Source organism: Haemaphysalis longicornis, unplaced genomic scaffold (genome assembly GCF_048455015.1).
Source record: "Haemaphysalis longicornis isolate Haplotype H1 unplaced genomic scaffold, Haemaphysalis longicornis Haplotype H1 scaffold_7, whole genome shotgun sequence".
Lineage (NCBI taxonomy): Eukaryota > Metazoa > Arthropoda > Arachnida > Ixodida > Ixodidae > Haemaphysalis > Haemaphysalis longicornis.
In genome coordinates this window covers 98815278-98829356 of record NW_027526422.1, presented here as the reverse complement: position 1 = coordinate 98829356, position 14079 = coordinate 98815278, and the positions used below count along the sequence as shown (strand labels likewise).

General features: G+C 45.3%; 1 protein-coding gene across 1 annotated transcript in view; it reads left to right on the top strand.

Annotated features, from left to right (window-relative positions):
• Positions 1-13508, top strand: part of LOC144144677 (scoloptoxin SSD14-like) — a 45269-nt gene extending 31761 nt beyond the window's left edge. Inside the window, exons 8-13 of the mRNA XM_077676204.1 lie at positions 598-802; positions 5979-6054; positions 7090-7283; positions 7497-7734; positions 9318-9431; positions 13226-13508. Coding sequence (XP_077532330.1) covers positions 598-802; positions 5979-6054; positions 7090-7283; positions 7497-7734; positions 9318-9431; positions 13226-13372 — 974 coding nt within the window. The 3' untranslated portion in view covers positions 13373-13508. The remainder of the gene's footprint in view (positions 1-597; positions 803-5978; positions 6055-7089; positions 7284-7496; positions 7735-9317; positions 9432-13225) is intronic.
• The last annotated feature ends 571 nt before the right edge of the window (positions 13509-14079 follow it).

Here is a 14079-nt window from a genome sequence, read left to right as displayed (position 1 = left end):
GTTAACTCACAGTAAGCTGATCGGCCTGTAATGGTTAAAGTCCTTCTTGTCACCTTTCTTATGAACTAGGATGATGTTTGCATACACCCAAGATTCCGCTACAGTCCCGGTCATTAGGCATTGCGTATGCAGGTTTGACAGTTTTTCCGCCTCAATTTGCCCGCCATCCTTCAAGAGGTTTGCTGGTATCTGATCCTCAACACCTGCTTTGCCCCCTTGCATTTTTTTGAAATCTTTCTTTATTTCTTCTGTCGTTACTGGTGGGATGTCTACCTCCTCTGAACTACTTCCTCGTTTGCTATTATCTTGCATGTCGCAGCTACTGTACAGGCCCCAACGAACTCCTCGGCCACTATAACTATTTTATCCCTATTTGTGATGGCATTGTATTAACATTACGTTCTAACGTTGTTCTTGTTCTAACGTTACGCAACTGCTTGTCAGGTCAATGAGGCCGTGGAGATTCTGCACAAACGTTTCCATGAGTGTGCTTAGTGTTGTAGTTCCGATAGATGTTTTGTAACACAAGGCGCCATTTAAGTCAATATTTACTTCATAAATAGTGAGAAATCAATGCGCAATACTTTTTTTTTGTAGGTGGTATAATTACCACAGAAGACTTGAAGGAGTACAAGGTGGATTGGATGCCCGCCTTGGAAGTGTGCTTCCAGGGCCCACTGACTATGCTCTCCGCACCGCCCCCCGGTAGTGGACCTGTGCTGGCTCACATCCTAGGTATCATGGATCAGTTTCGAAACTCTAGCCACGAGTGCTTGGAAGACATCGTGCTGACATGGCACAGGTACAATCTCTTCTTTCGCATGTTTAACACGTCTAACTTTACATGGGGCAGTTTATTTTATAGTTCCGTATGTGATTTTAGCAGTCAACCGGGATCATTGTATTTATTTGGACTCCTCCTGTCTTTTTTTAAAGTGGGGGGGGGGGGGCTGTTAATGCATTCCAAACGCAATTAGCAACTAAGAGGTCTGAAAAAACTCTAGAAGCCGGTGACAGATGTAGTTATCTTCGACAGGTTTCTTTTCTCCGGGGCTTCTCCTCCAAGCCGCGGCAGCGCTGAGGGTCTGACCAGGGGTGTCCCCGACCGACAAACTTAGCTGCCGATACAAAAACTGTACATTTATTTACAGCCCAGCGGGCGGCTAAAAAATAGTGGTCCCCGAAGACGACGGGCTGAGATCTCCGGTGCCCGGACCGCGTCTGTCCGTCTTCGTCTTCCCTTCATCTTGCCTCTGAAAATCGGGGAAGGGGGAAAAAGCGAGTCCTTCCCGTCGGGTTCCTACCCCACGCCGGTGGCCGTTCGGACATCCGGGGTGAGCAGGCGGGGCTTTTCTCGGAATGCGTGGCGTTTGAAAGCGCCGCGGGACACCGTTTTCATGTCCGGGGTTCTGTCACACGCGCTCTCTGGGCTGGACGAGCGGGAAACCAAAACAGATGATTTTCAGGCCGTTCACTGTAATTATTGCGCCCTCAAATATTTAAAGCGCTGTTTCGGGTTCGCCATGCCATTAAGCATTCATGAAATCAAGAAAAAAGGAACATAAAATTTTGGTGTCAGTACTCCTTTAAGCGTCGATGCCCTGCCACTTTTTACTGCGGCGATTAGGCGTTCCATAGAGAAATATTTACATATAATTTACTATTTCTGATCATTTTTGAGGGAAAATTGTCTTTAGTGGCTGGAATTTAGTTCTGTAGTTACCAAAGGCTATTTTTCAAAATATACAAAGGTGCATTATTTTTCATGCTACCTTTGAGGGTGTATTGTGCAGCTAGTTCTATAAATAGTGACCTGCTCACGCAGGCGGCGCCTACGGAAGGCAGCAAGCCGAGATATTGCTGAGGAGGAACCGCGGTCGCCATCAGGTTTGCTAAATTTAATTTTGAGCTTCAACAGTTTTGTTTCGTTCTTGTGCGCTGTGCGGCTGCTCGTATAAACATAGCAATCGTGCCAATCAGTAAAAACTGCACCAATCAGTCTATAGCGAACACATCAGTACTTAAACGAAACTGCTTAGTCAGTATCCTTTTTTTAGCTATAAAGACATCAACGTACGCAAATAGACCACATCGGCCTTGTATATGTCTGCTGGACTAGCATATCTTTTTTTAAGCATTTAAGTTCATTCAAAGATTCAGAATCTTTCGTAAGGTTGGCTTAGGTTGAGGAGCTTCTTTTCTGTGGCGAGCTCTGTTAGTCCAGAGAAAAAACGGGACGGGAAGGGGCTCATGTTTTTGCCTACAAGGCACTACAACTGGGCGATTTCGTGTATGGCACACCATTTTTTTTCGGAGCAAAATCAGAGGCTTTTTTTTTTCACCGCATAGAGCCCTAGAGACCAAATGCTTGAGAATCGACAGAATTAATTTTCGAAATATCATGTTCAGCCATTCTTCGGATACCCAAGTGACCGAAACTCGTAAAAAGAAAGATTTGCAGTAGTACTGCTTGACATCAGCAGCGGTAAGCAACAACAAACCATAGCGTGCTATACGCTTAGAGAATGGACAGTAGAAGAACATTATTCGAACACGCTGTCGCACCTACATCATGCCCTCGCGCTTCCTATGGTGAATCGGCATAGTATACTGTAGTCGCACGACTGATTGATTGATTGATTGATTGCAGGGTTTCACGCGTCGACGCAACGCAGGCGATGAGGCGCGCCGTAGTGGAGGGCTCCGGATTAATTTTGACCACCTGGGGATCTAAATCGTGCACCGAAATCTCGTACACACGAGCGTTTTCGCTTTTCGCCTCCATCAGAAAACCGGCCGCCGCGGCCGGGAATCGAACCTGCGACCTCGTGCTCAGCAGCACAACGCCTTAACTACTGAGCCACAGCGGCGGGTGTATTCGCACGACTCTAGAGCTCCCGTGATTATAATCTGCTGTAGAATTCAACACCCGGAAACCACAAAAATAGCTTGGCGCTTATTCTACCACGCACACAAAATAGTGTCACTAACAGACACGTCAAAATTGCACGAAACATATATGCACATTAATCAGTGCACGTTGCGGGCAGCTGAGTCCATTCCGTGAATCTTTACGCTTGAAAATGTGGCCCCTTTGTTTTTGCAAATCGCGAACACACCACTCTGGGACACCTAATGCACAAGACGCTGCCTGGTTCCCTTCAGTGTCCGCTAATATTACTTTTCATTTAAACGAAGCCTCCATCATTCATCGACCCGCTTAGTGTTGGTTTTCGAGTTGGTGGCTTCGATTTCGATGTTTTAGAGTTTGGAGTTCACTTGTAATGAGCAGGTATTCGTGAACGCCTAATTTCTTAAGCAAAGGCGCGCGTTAGAATCGGGCAAATACGTCAAGTGCAATTACCTGGGAAAAGTCTGAAGACACCTATAGCACTTGTTGTTTGTTATGGGTATTGATCGTGAAAACATCAATGCACGGTTAAACACCTGAAGTGCCTTTCTTACTCCTGAAGTTGCCTAAAGGCTTCGTAATCTTGCCGCTTGGGTCACTTGGCATTGTTATCTCCGCTTTCGCTTTCTGGTGCATTTGATCTGCCTTTTAGGCGTTGTGCCGCTGCTTGTTCCCGCCGCCAAGTAATGGCAGAGGTGGCGACTATAGGGACTTTTGCTGCTTGTTCTTCCGCTATCTTCACTACCTTCATCTGTTGTGCGACGGAGCTTAGGCTCGCACCGTAAACAGAGCGGATGACCACCTCTTGTTACTGGCTAGTTAAGGCTCGCACCGTGAACACATTTTGCCGAGGAACGCCTCCCATGAAACCCGTTTTCTGCAACGGATTGCTTAAACATTAAAATGTATGCATTAGCGCTTTTCACCAAACTGTCGAGTTAGATAAAGGACGAGCGGTATCGGCTCGACGATACCGGTAGCGCTTATGCACCATGGCCCGTTTGCATTGAGCGGATTCGTTGTTCTGGGCCCGCCAACGTCTCTTAATTGGCAGCATTATCGGTGACGACGTTGTCCGCGTTGGCTTTCTCTACTCGTTTCCATTCTCTATCCTTAGCGCGACGAGCCACGGAGCGAACGACCTCCTCATCGGGCGTGCGGACGAAAGAGGGAGAGAGAGAGAGAGAGAGAGAGAGAGAGAGAGAGAGAGAGAGAGAGGGAACTTTATTATGAACAGATTGGTTAAAGAGATGGAGGGAGGGCACCAGGCTGGTGGCGACTAAAGCACCTTGTTCAACCAAGAGTTCTTGGGTGGCCAAGCGCCTCAAGCTGCCCTAGCTGCCTCCTCCCAAGCTTCCCAGCGCCTCCTCCCATTGCTCGCTGCTGGTGATTGGGGGGAAATGGTCTTGAGGGAATTCCCACATGCAATGGGTGAGTGATGCATACGCACCACAAAGGGGACATGCGGACGACCCGTGGCCTACCCATCTCTGCGAATGAGCCGGCGCAATTCTAAGACGGAGTATTATAGTAACTCCTAGCGCATGTGAGTGACTAACGCAAATTAAGCCCTATATCTTGCGCGGAGCCTTAACTAGCGAGTTACGTGAGCAGTGTGATTGCGATAGCGGAAGTGTTGCCACAATTGCGGCGAACGCTGGAGCTTTTTGGCCAGTCTTGGCGAATCTCTCCAAGTCCGTAGGTGTGTCTTGACAAATGTGCGCCTATGACGCTGGGCGGTCGTCGCGTGGCACGCACGCACGAGCTTTCGGCATTTTCTTGTTTATTTTTTATATGCCGGGCGGTCACCGCGAGGGGCGCGCTCACGTGCGCTATGCAATTTCTTGGCATTTTTAGCCGCGGAGAGGAAAGATAACGATTTCCTAAACAGCTTCGCCGTTACAAGACTAAAACTCCAACGACGACCGGCCTCTGTAAAGCTGATGAGTTTGTTTGGTTTTGATAGTTGTCTCCTCCGCTTTGGCTAGCGCAGCATTTACCACATGTACCCGATATAGCGTTCGATATAAGTGAGAAACAATAATTTCGCTATTCTTTCCAATTAAGAAGACCAATCAGTTTTGGCTGCTGTCGCAATGCACCTATTTCCTGGATGCGCCTGCTCCTATAGGTAAACATCGTCCGTCGCCGTCGGCCTGCTTCTAACCGAGAGAACGAAAGGGACACCGAAAATAGAGCTAACAGAAAAGCGGAGGAGAAAAGTATGGCGAAAGGGCAATTGAGAGAGCGGTTTACCGAGGCCGCCCGAGGCGTGCTCCACGGAGGCAACGCGCTACAAGTTAAGCCAGACTAGCACACACCGTCGTGAGTTGCCTGATGACGCGATCACTTCCTGAGACGAACGAAATGCTGCCCGAGCTGTGCACGCCGGAATCGAGAGGTGTACGCTGCCGAGCCGCTGAAGGAGCAGCTATGCACCGTCGCCGAGAAGACTGCAGTTCGCTTGCATTCAAATTTCAAATTTAAAAGTATCGTAATCGTCAGCCAAGTTTAATTCCACATGTAATGAGTTTCTAAATGAAGATAATCTTAACATATTTAAAATAATTAATTAATATAATTAAGATAATATCATTATTATTAAGATAAGATTAGGATAATTTCTGAATGAAGATAATTTCTTAACATGTGGTCCCACCTTTTGCTTTATTTCTGTTCGTATTTCTTTGTAGAAAGCGTGTAAGGAGGCTGGAATTTGTAATCGCAGATGTAAGAAAAATACAATTAGTATTTTTGCGGCCTCACTATGTGGATGTGGAAGAGCACTTTTTGTTCAGTTTATCTTAGCGGGAAAAAAATGAGCGTGCAATACTGAGAATCCTTGATCACAGCCTCCACTTACTCTCTGTGGGCCTATCAACTATTTTAAGGCACGTAAAGCTACCACAGCGCCCTAAAATTTAGTAACGTGAAGTGTGCAACGTACAGTATGTGTGTGATTAGGTTTAAATTTCTAAACAAAATCACGTGAATGATCCGCGAGTTCACACAGATGACATTATTCACGTATTCAGCGCGTAATTTTTATGTGTACTTTTGTGCGCAGGTTCGTTGAAGCATGCAAGTTTTCTTACGCCAAGAGAGCTCTTCTTGGAGACCCAAAATTTGTAGACATTTCACAGGTACGGGTTTCAAAGCATTTCCATGACCCTTGTAACATTTGCTCCTCTAGATGGGCAGCTCATGCTTCGTTATAAAATTTTTAGTTCAGATTTCACATTGATATGAAAACAAAATTAAATGTTTGTGAAGGATACTTCAGCCCTACCCAACAAACTCACGGAATACACAACATTCTCCTTCATCCGTTAACCAATCATAACACAGTGTAGAGCTATAGAGTCACTGCATACAGCATGCATACAGCATGCATACAGCCCTAGGACCGCTTAAATATTTGATACTTACGTGGCCGATGAGCGCAGGATTAGATAAGCTGCTTAAGTTGGGAAGCGCCCGTCATGTACGCAAAAAAAAAACGATCTCTCGTAGTTCTTGTTAAGGACTCGTGTCTTTTGACCCTTCTGGGGATGGGCTAAAGTAAGAACAAAGTTATCAAACATGCACTCGTACTTCTTTTTTGCCATATAAGAACCTAAATTCAGCAATTATCACAGAATAACGGTCGTATTCTAGGTTGTGTCAATCAGGAATCAGAGTTTTATAGGGACCATTCGAAAGGGAATTCTACGATTGCCTCTAATAAGGAGGGGTCAATTCGAATTTGGCGAATGTTGGTCTGTTCATCAGATTGTATGGAATGAAGACTTCGAAGTTCCAATTGCCCTTGTGAGAAGTTGGGGCAAGATCAGGCAATGTGAAAAATATCTGTTTCAATATAGTATGAGCAATTCAGTATGGGGGAAAGGCCAATGTAATTTGCTCGTCAATAAACCATTTACGCTGCCAATAGAAGATTACTTACACCCCTCAAGACAAAAACACCAATACTATCGCATCTTTCGTTGCACAGTCTTTCTTTTACGAGAGATTGCCCTAGCGCATAAGAAGCTAATTTACCGGTGTGACGAACTACTGGAGTAGCTCCTAGTAGGTGGCTAGCACAATGATGTTTGATAGAGACTTCCACTGCGCCCATTTCGAACTTATGTTTGGACCTGCTATAGACTTCTACATCTCCTGTTTTTTTTTTCTAGGCAATAGAGATTCTCACGTCCATTGACTCGGCTGCTCAAGCGAGAGCGAAAATCAAGGATGACAAAACATTCGGTGACCCTTCGTACTACGACTTCGTCAAAGAAACGCAGGATATAAATCACGGCACTTCACATGCATCTTTCTGGGGAGAAGATGGTGTCGTGATTTCAGTTTCAAGCTCCATCAATTACTAGTACGTTTCTAAACTTTTGCTTGCCTCTCACAAGTATCCAGAACTGAGAAGTGCTCCAGCACGCTGTCTCTTTTTTTGCTAGCACAATAGGTACACCTTCTTTGCGCCCTTTTTTCATTCTGTTTACGACCAAGTGCGTGAAAAAGTGTAAATATGATTTTCAAATAACAGATCGAAATCGTGTGCACTTATATTATGTTTATACTTTTTAAGCTTCGGCAGTGTGGTACGCACCAACTCGGGCGTTATATTGAACAATCAAATGGACGACTTCTCAACACCTGGAAGGTCAAACCTCTACGGCGTCGCGCCCTCTGCGGCCAACTACATTCAGCCACAAAAACGTCCAATGTCCTCCATGGCACCAACGGTATTTCTAGACGATCGCAAAGAACCTGTCCTGGCCTTGGGCGGAACAGGAGGGTCCAAGATTACGTCTGGCGTTGCACTGGTTTGTATGATAATTTATTTTTTCGTAAAAATATGGCATAAGATTTTTTTTGAGCTACCAAAGTAGTATAGAGAATGGTTGGCTTGCTACGTATGGTCCAAGTTATGGCTCTTTGTTTATGGTTTAAAAACTAGTCGAAAAACTAATTAATAAAACCTAAAAACTGCTGGTGTCCTTCGGACACCCCTGGATTAGCGCAACTGTATTCATCTACCGGAAAAAGAACACACATGCTAGAAGCTGCACCCTCTGTACAGGTGTAAAGTAATACTACTAGTCAGCTCTAAGCATTGAGTGTTTTGAAAACAAGCGTGAAGCTGACAGGTCTTGAAATTTCAGTTTAAAATTTTTAAAACAGCGTGATATCTTTTTTTGCAGAACAAGCTTATTGTGATTATTTTGTGAGTTTGTCCCCACACCAAGATTTTGTGCGTTAGTTTTGAATAAAATAGAGAATAATACATGTTTTTTAACCTCAGCGATATTAAGTCAGATATTTTATGACGGCATCCAACTGTTCGTGCCAGAGCCATAAGTAAGTGATTTATGCGTACTGACCAGTTTAATTCTTTCTGGAACCGAACACCAGGGAACGTTTGTTTATTTACTCGTGCAATAACGTGGCCAACATAAAGGGAACAACCGGAGGTTATGTGGATGGCGGCTACTATGCCCTGAGAAGTGTGCCTTAATCACGATATATATTCTTTTTTCAGTATTCCAATTTTTATTATTTTATTTATTTTGTCTGTGGGTCAGGCCCCCCTGAACTGAAATCCTGCGTACGCCGCTGCTCTGAGTACTGGCAGAGATTTATTCTGGCCGATTCTTCTAGGGATTGCGCTGTCAGTGATTGGTTCGTTGATTGCTTACTGCCTATCCCAGTAGCAGCTGTAGCAATCGCACTCCAGAAGCACACATTCTGGTTGATGAGGTGCGTTCCAATACGAAACTGTGGGCTCATGCAAATATACGGGTATGTATGCTTTACTTTGCAAGGAGCATAGAAACAACTCTCACGTAGGCACCTCAACTTTATAGCGTAGGCCTAACATCACATTTAGAGGTCTTACGACGGCAGCTGGTGCCTTAAGCTTCAATGACTGAATTTTGTGCATGGCAGTCTGTGGTAATACAGGGTATGTTCGGCGGTTATCATAACAGCGGAGACATTTTAGATGGAGCCTCTTTGTAAGTACCCTGAACGCCGTGCGTCATGCAAGGGTAGGAGCAGCTTTCTAGAACCGCCCGCGGCTTCGCAGAAAACGGTTTTCATAGGGGGCGCAGCGTTATGTCAGGGGCAAGTTCCTCTCTCTCCCGCCAGGAGAGGGAGAGGAGAGGGAGCTTCCGGCCGCTGACGTTTAGCTGCCGATTCCTTCGCGCGAACCGTGGAATTTTCCCGGCAACGGTGCTGCAGTTCTCGGTGCGAGCACCCGTTGACGTTCGAGCCCACAAACGACAATCAGAGCTCCGATGTTGCAGCAGATTTCACACTGGGTGGAGTTGGGTATAGTTTTCTTTCCCTTGCTAGTGTTTCGGTCTTGCAGCAATACGGATGCCTAAAATATTTATTTCCGTTACAGGTGACCTTACGCACAATGTGGATGGAGCAGGATATAAAACATGCTATTGACGCTTCGAGGCTACACCACCAACTTATCCCTGCTGAGCTGATGGTCGAACCCTCATTTCCCCCGGTAAGACCATTAATAAAGCATTTCGTGGCCTTCAAGGATTGACGGTGCAGCCCTCGCTGAATGGCTTGCTAAAAATTACAGTACGGAGGAAGTAAACACGCGGGATGCGTGAAAGAGCAACAGTGCATCCATGACATTTTAGATTTTGTCGCAAATCACAGCAACTAAAAATGAATAACTTGTCCATGGTGCATATCTGCAATAGGTTGCTTGGCTTTCATCTCAGGTACTTTGGCTTACAGTCAACACTCATGACATGAACTGGGGTTCCTAAATCCTCTTTTGAGGCAAGTAATCTCCAGTGGCGCTAAGTACTGACGTTGAAAGATCTCTGCACAACAGCCGTTTTGTTTTGTTTTGATGGGCTCATTTCAGGTTAAAAAGGACGGCTACTACCACGTGCTCTGACTTGACATTCTTCACTTAAACAATAGCGAAATTTCGTTGTTGAGAATACAAGTCAGAAGTCAGCGAAATATACCTGGCAAGTACATCACCTTGTCACGTACAGTCATGTACGAATGAAAAGTGAACACACAAATATGAAGCAGAGCACGTAAATACCCCGATTTCTTTCCAAGCAAGCCAAAATCACACCTGAATTAGTTGCAAAAACGAAGTTGTGAAATCTGGATTTCCAAATATAAGAGTTTCCCGTCATTATTGGAGCTCGACGAACAGTATTTTCCAATTGGCCGTGGTCTCCTTAATATTTTCGAATTCGCATTTGTTTTGTTTATTCCTGTACATGCCCGTCGTGAAGATAAATAGTGGCGGATCCCATGCAGAAGTTAGAACCGACGGAATGCGAGATTTTCATCGTAGCATACCTGGACTAAGTAAATTATCGTGCGAAATTTTAGTGGTGTTGTGCTTGGCGTTGTTTCTGAATATTCATGATGGTAAGCCCCGGCGAGGGCTTCAACAAAGGCTAGACGTAAGAAGAAATGCTCGAAGTGTCAATCTCCGCGTCGATGACGCCGCCAGTCCAAGCGCAGAAAACGTGATAGCCGCAGAAAATAGGGGTTCCCAAGCTCCTATCCCTCTCCATCCTGATTGATCTGCCATAGCCAGGCGCTGGCCCAGGAAGCGAGCGTTATCTCCAGTAATTTCGTGAAGGCTCCCTCCTGTTTCCAACCCTCCGCTTACTGCGACTCGCCTACCTGGCACTGCGGGCGCGATAAGCAAAGGCTAGCTGTCGTTGTTTGGTGTCAGATTAAACCCAGCGGAGGACGATGCCATAAAGCAGCGGTAGTAGCAGCAGGACACGCTGCTGCAGTGCACCCCCCCCCCCCCGTCACCCTCCCCCCCCCTTACCTGGCTCTACAGCTTGATTGATTGATTATGAGGTTTAACGCGCCGACGCAAGGCAGGCGGTGAGGCCAGCCCTAGTAGAGGGCTCCGGATTAATTTTGACCACATTGGGATTTTTCACGTGAACAGAAGTCTCAAAAAAACGGCCGTTTTCACTCTATAGCCAAATAAAGCCATGCTTTAAAAAAATTCATTCCAATAAGCATGTTGAACACTCAAGCGGGGAAATATATTTCGATTGCCATTCTTTGGATGTCTGTTTGATGGTATGATATAATCATCAACACTATAAGTAAGAACCAGCTTATGTACGCTAAATAAATAAGGTTTAACATGCGGCACGAAAACCAGTAGTAAGCACGGCGTTAGTCAAATAAGTAATTTCGCTGGTTTCCTCTGGAATAACAACGCAGGGGCCCACGTGGTTGACATGCCTGGAGCTAGCGAGGTGAACTACGCCAAAGAAATGGCTACATCACCCCCAAGAACCCCACATGTTACATATACAGCAATCCGTCGTTATAACAAAGTCAGCGGGACAGCGAAAAATTTTGTTATAAGCGGTATTTTATTATAAGCCACCACTCGAGAAACGCCAAAGCATTTGAGCTTAAATTTCGCGACAGCTGCTGGCAATCAGACAAAACATATTCACTGAAGCAGCAAAAAATTGAGGTGCATACGAGGCAGTGAACCTTGGCTATTACAAGGTATTTCCGGGCCCGAGCGACCCGTGTTCCAATTTGGCCAAACATTGCATGACGCTGTGGTTCCTGCACATAAAAGTGGCAGTGTGAGTGGCCACTTTTACAGGAGGGCGTGCGGGCGTCACGGAACGATATGACAGTTTCGCGCTGGAAAGCGCCGCAAAACGCCGTGGCTCGAGTCTGAGGTTGTGTTTGTTGAGCTAAAAAAAACAGTAACGGCTGATTGTGGGTACACAGCGCAATTATGAAAAGTGACCAGTTTTGCACTAGGGGCTTTGAATGATCACTGAGAAATGCATGATCACTGGGCCTCACGGAGGTGTGCAGCCGTTAAGTTTGCAACACAATAGTTTTTTGGCGCCCGGTTGTCGACGACACTGCTAATTCTACGCTTCGAGTGTGTCGGTCCTCGCCCACCATCGCGTCCACGCCAATCACCAATGTCTAGAAACAAACTTCAATGACCCTGCTATGAACTTGGACCGTTTGTATGAAGTCAGATGGGGCGAATCGAGCTTAACCGGCTCGAGAAGATCGCCGGGGAAACACCAGCTTGCGTTGACCTGCCATGTTGGCAGCCTGACTCGCTGCAGGGAAGCCGCCGCTTGGCGGCGCCTCCGCTGGCCACTTCGCTCTAAGCGGGTCAAGCTCTTCGTGAGCTTCGAGAAATGCGGTCTAAAATACATGCGTTTGGGTTGGTACCAGAAGACATTTCGAAAAAAAAAGCGATATTTCGAGTAAAGCGATTTCGCTATAACGAGGGATTACTGCGTATTGAAAAAACAGCGTGCTCTTGAAATGTAGTATATATATTTTACGTGGCTAATTTACCTCACTCGATATCGATGTCGTAGAGTTTCAATGCTACACCCTAGAAATGGTCCCTTCACATGTTAACATGCTCTGGAATGAACAAAATGCTACACAGAGGGGTCTATGCTATGTTATCGAAGTTTGAAGGAACTTTGGTAACGCGATAACATATTACTGGAAAACTGTGTATGGTTAGGCTTCCGTGCGTACTGCGCGTCCGTCAAGAAATGTGTGGCGTCAAAGCCTACTTTATGGGGAATGTTCAGCATAAAAGGTCTGTTACTCTAGTGATATCAAACCTTTTGCAAAACAATCATATGACAGTTGCCCGCTGATACGACTGATTATTATTCTCAGTTTTTTTTGTCATGATTCATTAGTTTTCACTGACGTGTGAAACGTTACTTAATTTCCGTCCGTTGACAATACATGGGAACAGGAGTATTATTAGTGAAAACGACTGCATTACTTGCTTTATAAAAACTTTTCCGAAGTATTCATAGCCTTTTTTTGTTGCCTTGAAATTTGTTTCGAATGAAGGGAACATTCCTGCTGGGAGTGTGTTTCAATAATCGTTAGCAGAGAGCTGTGCATCCTCTGAATATGATTATACTAAGCTCACTTTACTGATTTCGAGTTATTGTGTACAACGGTTACACCTGACGAAGTATTGCACAACACGGGGGAAGACCCAACTAAATGTCCGAAGGGTACAAAAGAGGTACGCTAGGGTGACTGTACATTGATTGCTCCTTCTTTCCTCTGTACAGTCTACGCACTGCTTTTACTATAGGGCTTAGGGGGTGCCTGTTGTTTGCAAAGGTCCTCATTCAACAGTACTCGGCGAAAGTGATAAAGACACGTGTTTACTAGAAACAGAGCAAGGTTCCTAGAACTTGAAATGTTAATACGAATACAACTTAGACACATTAATAATATCCATTTTTCTTCAATCTACAGGAGCAAGCGGATGAATTGGGGAAGAAAGGCCATAATGTCACCATCGTACGGTCAAGGTTCTCAGTGATAATGGGCGTGCGAAAAGAAGGTGGACGCCTTTACGCAAACGCAGACTATAGAAAAGGCGGCGACGTGGACGGAGACTAAAAGAAGCCTAAAATTTACACTTAAGTTGGGATTCGGCGCGAAGTGCACCTGTAATGGCATAACTGAATTGTACAAGCGTAGATATCTAAAATATTGATGGGATTCCACTTTGTCAAACTCACGACTTCTGAGTGAAGAGCAATACACAGACTGAGTGACTGGCCTACTGGTTGATCGACTGCCTGACTGACTGACTAATGAACCGACCCACCCGAACGAGTGGATTGATGTACCGACCAGGCTTTCCAACTGGACAAAACTACAAAAGTTGCCACATAGTTTTTGTGGCCTACCTGTTTAGAGCAATAGCTAACGATTAGTGTGTTGATAACTCTTGTAGACCTAGTTTATTCATTTGTTTATTTTATTTATACAGTTCTGCCAGCCTTAAAACAAAGGCTTAGGCGGGAGTGTTTGTTTGTGGTAATGCTTTTGTGTTTGTGCCAAATACAAAAGCGTTAGATGACTCGGTGTGTCGAAAACACGTTGTCGTAACTGAGTGATACCAGGCAACACGGCCGTCGGTGCAAAAAAAAGGTAAATTACTTGACTTTTAGTTTCCCGACCGGCAAAGAAGATGATGATGATAAACACGGGAAGGTTCCAGAAACAGACATATATCGAAAGAAATTTTGAAACATATAAAGCAAAGCACACACAACCACACAAAAGAAAAGAAGTAATATAACGTCCACAGTCCCCAGTAC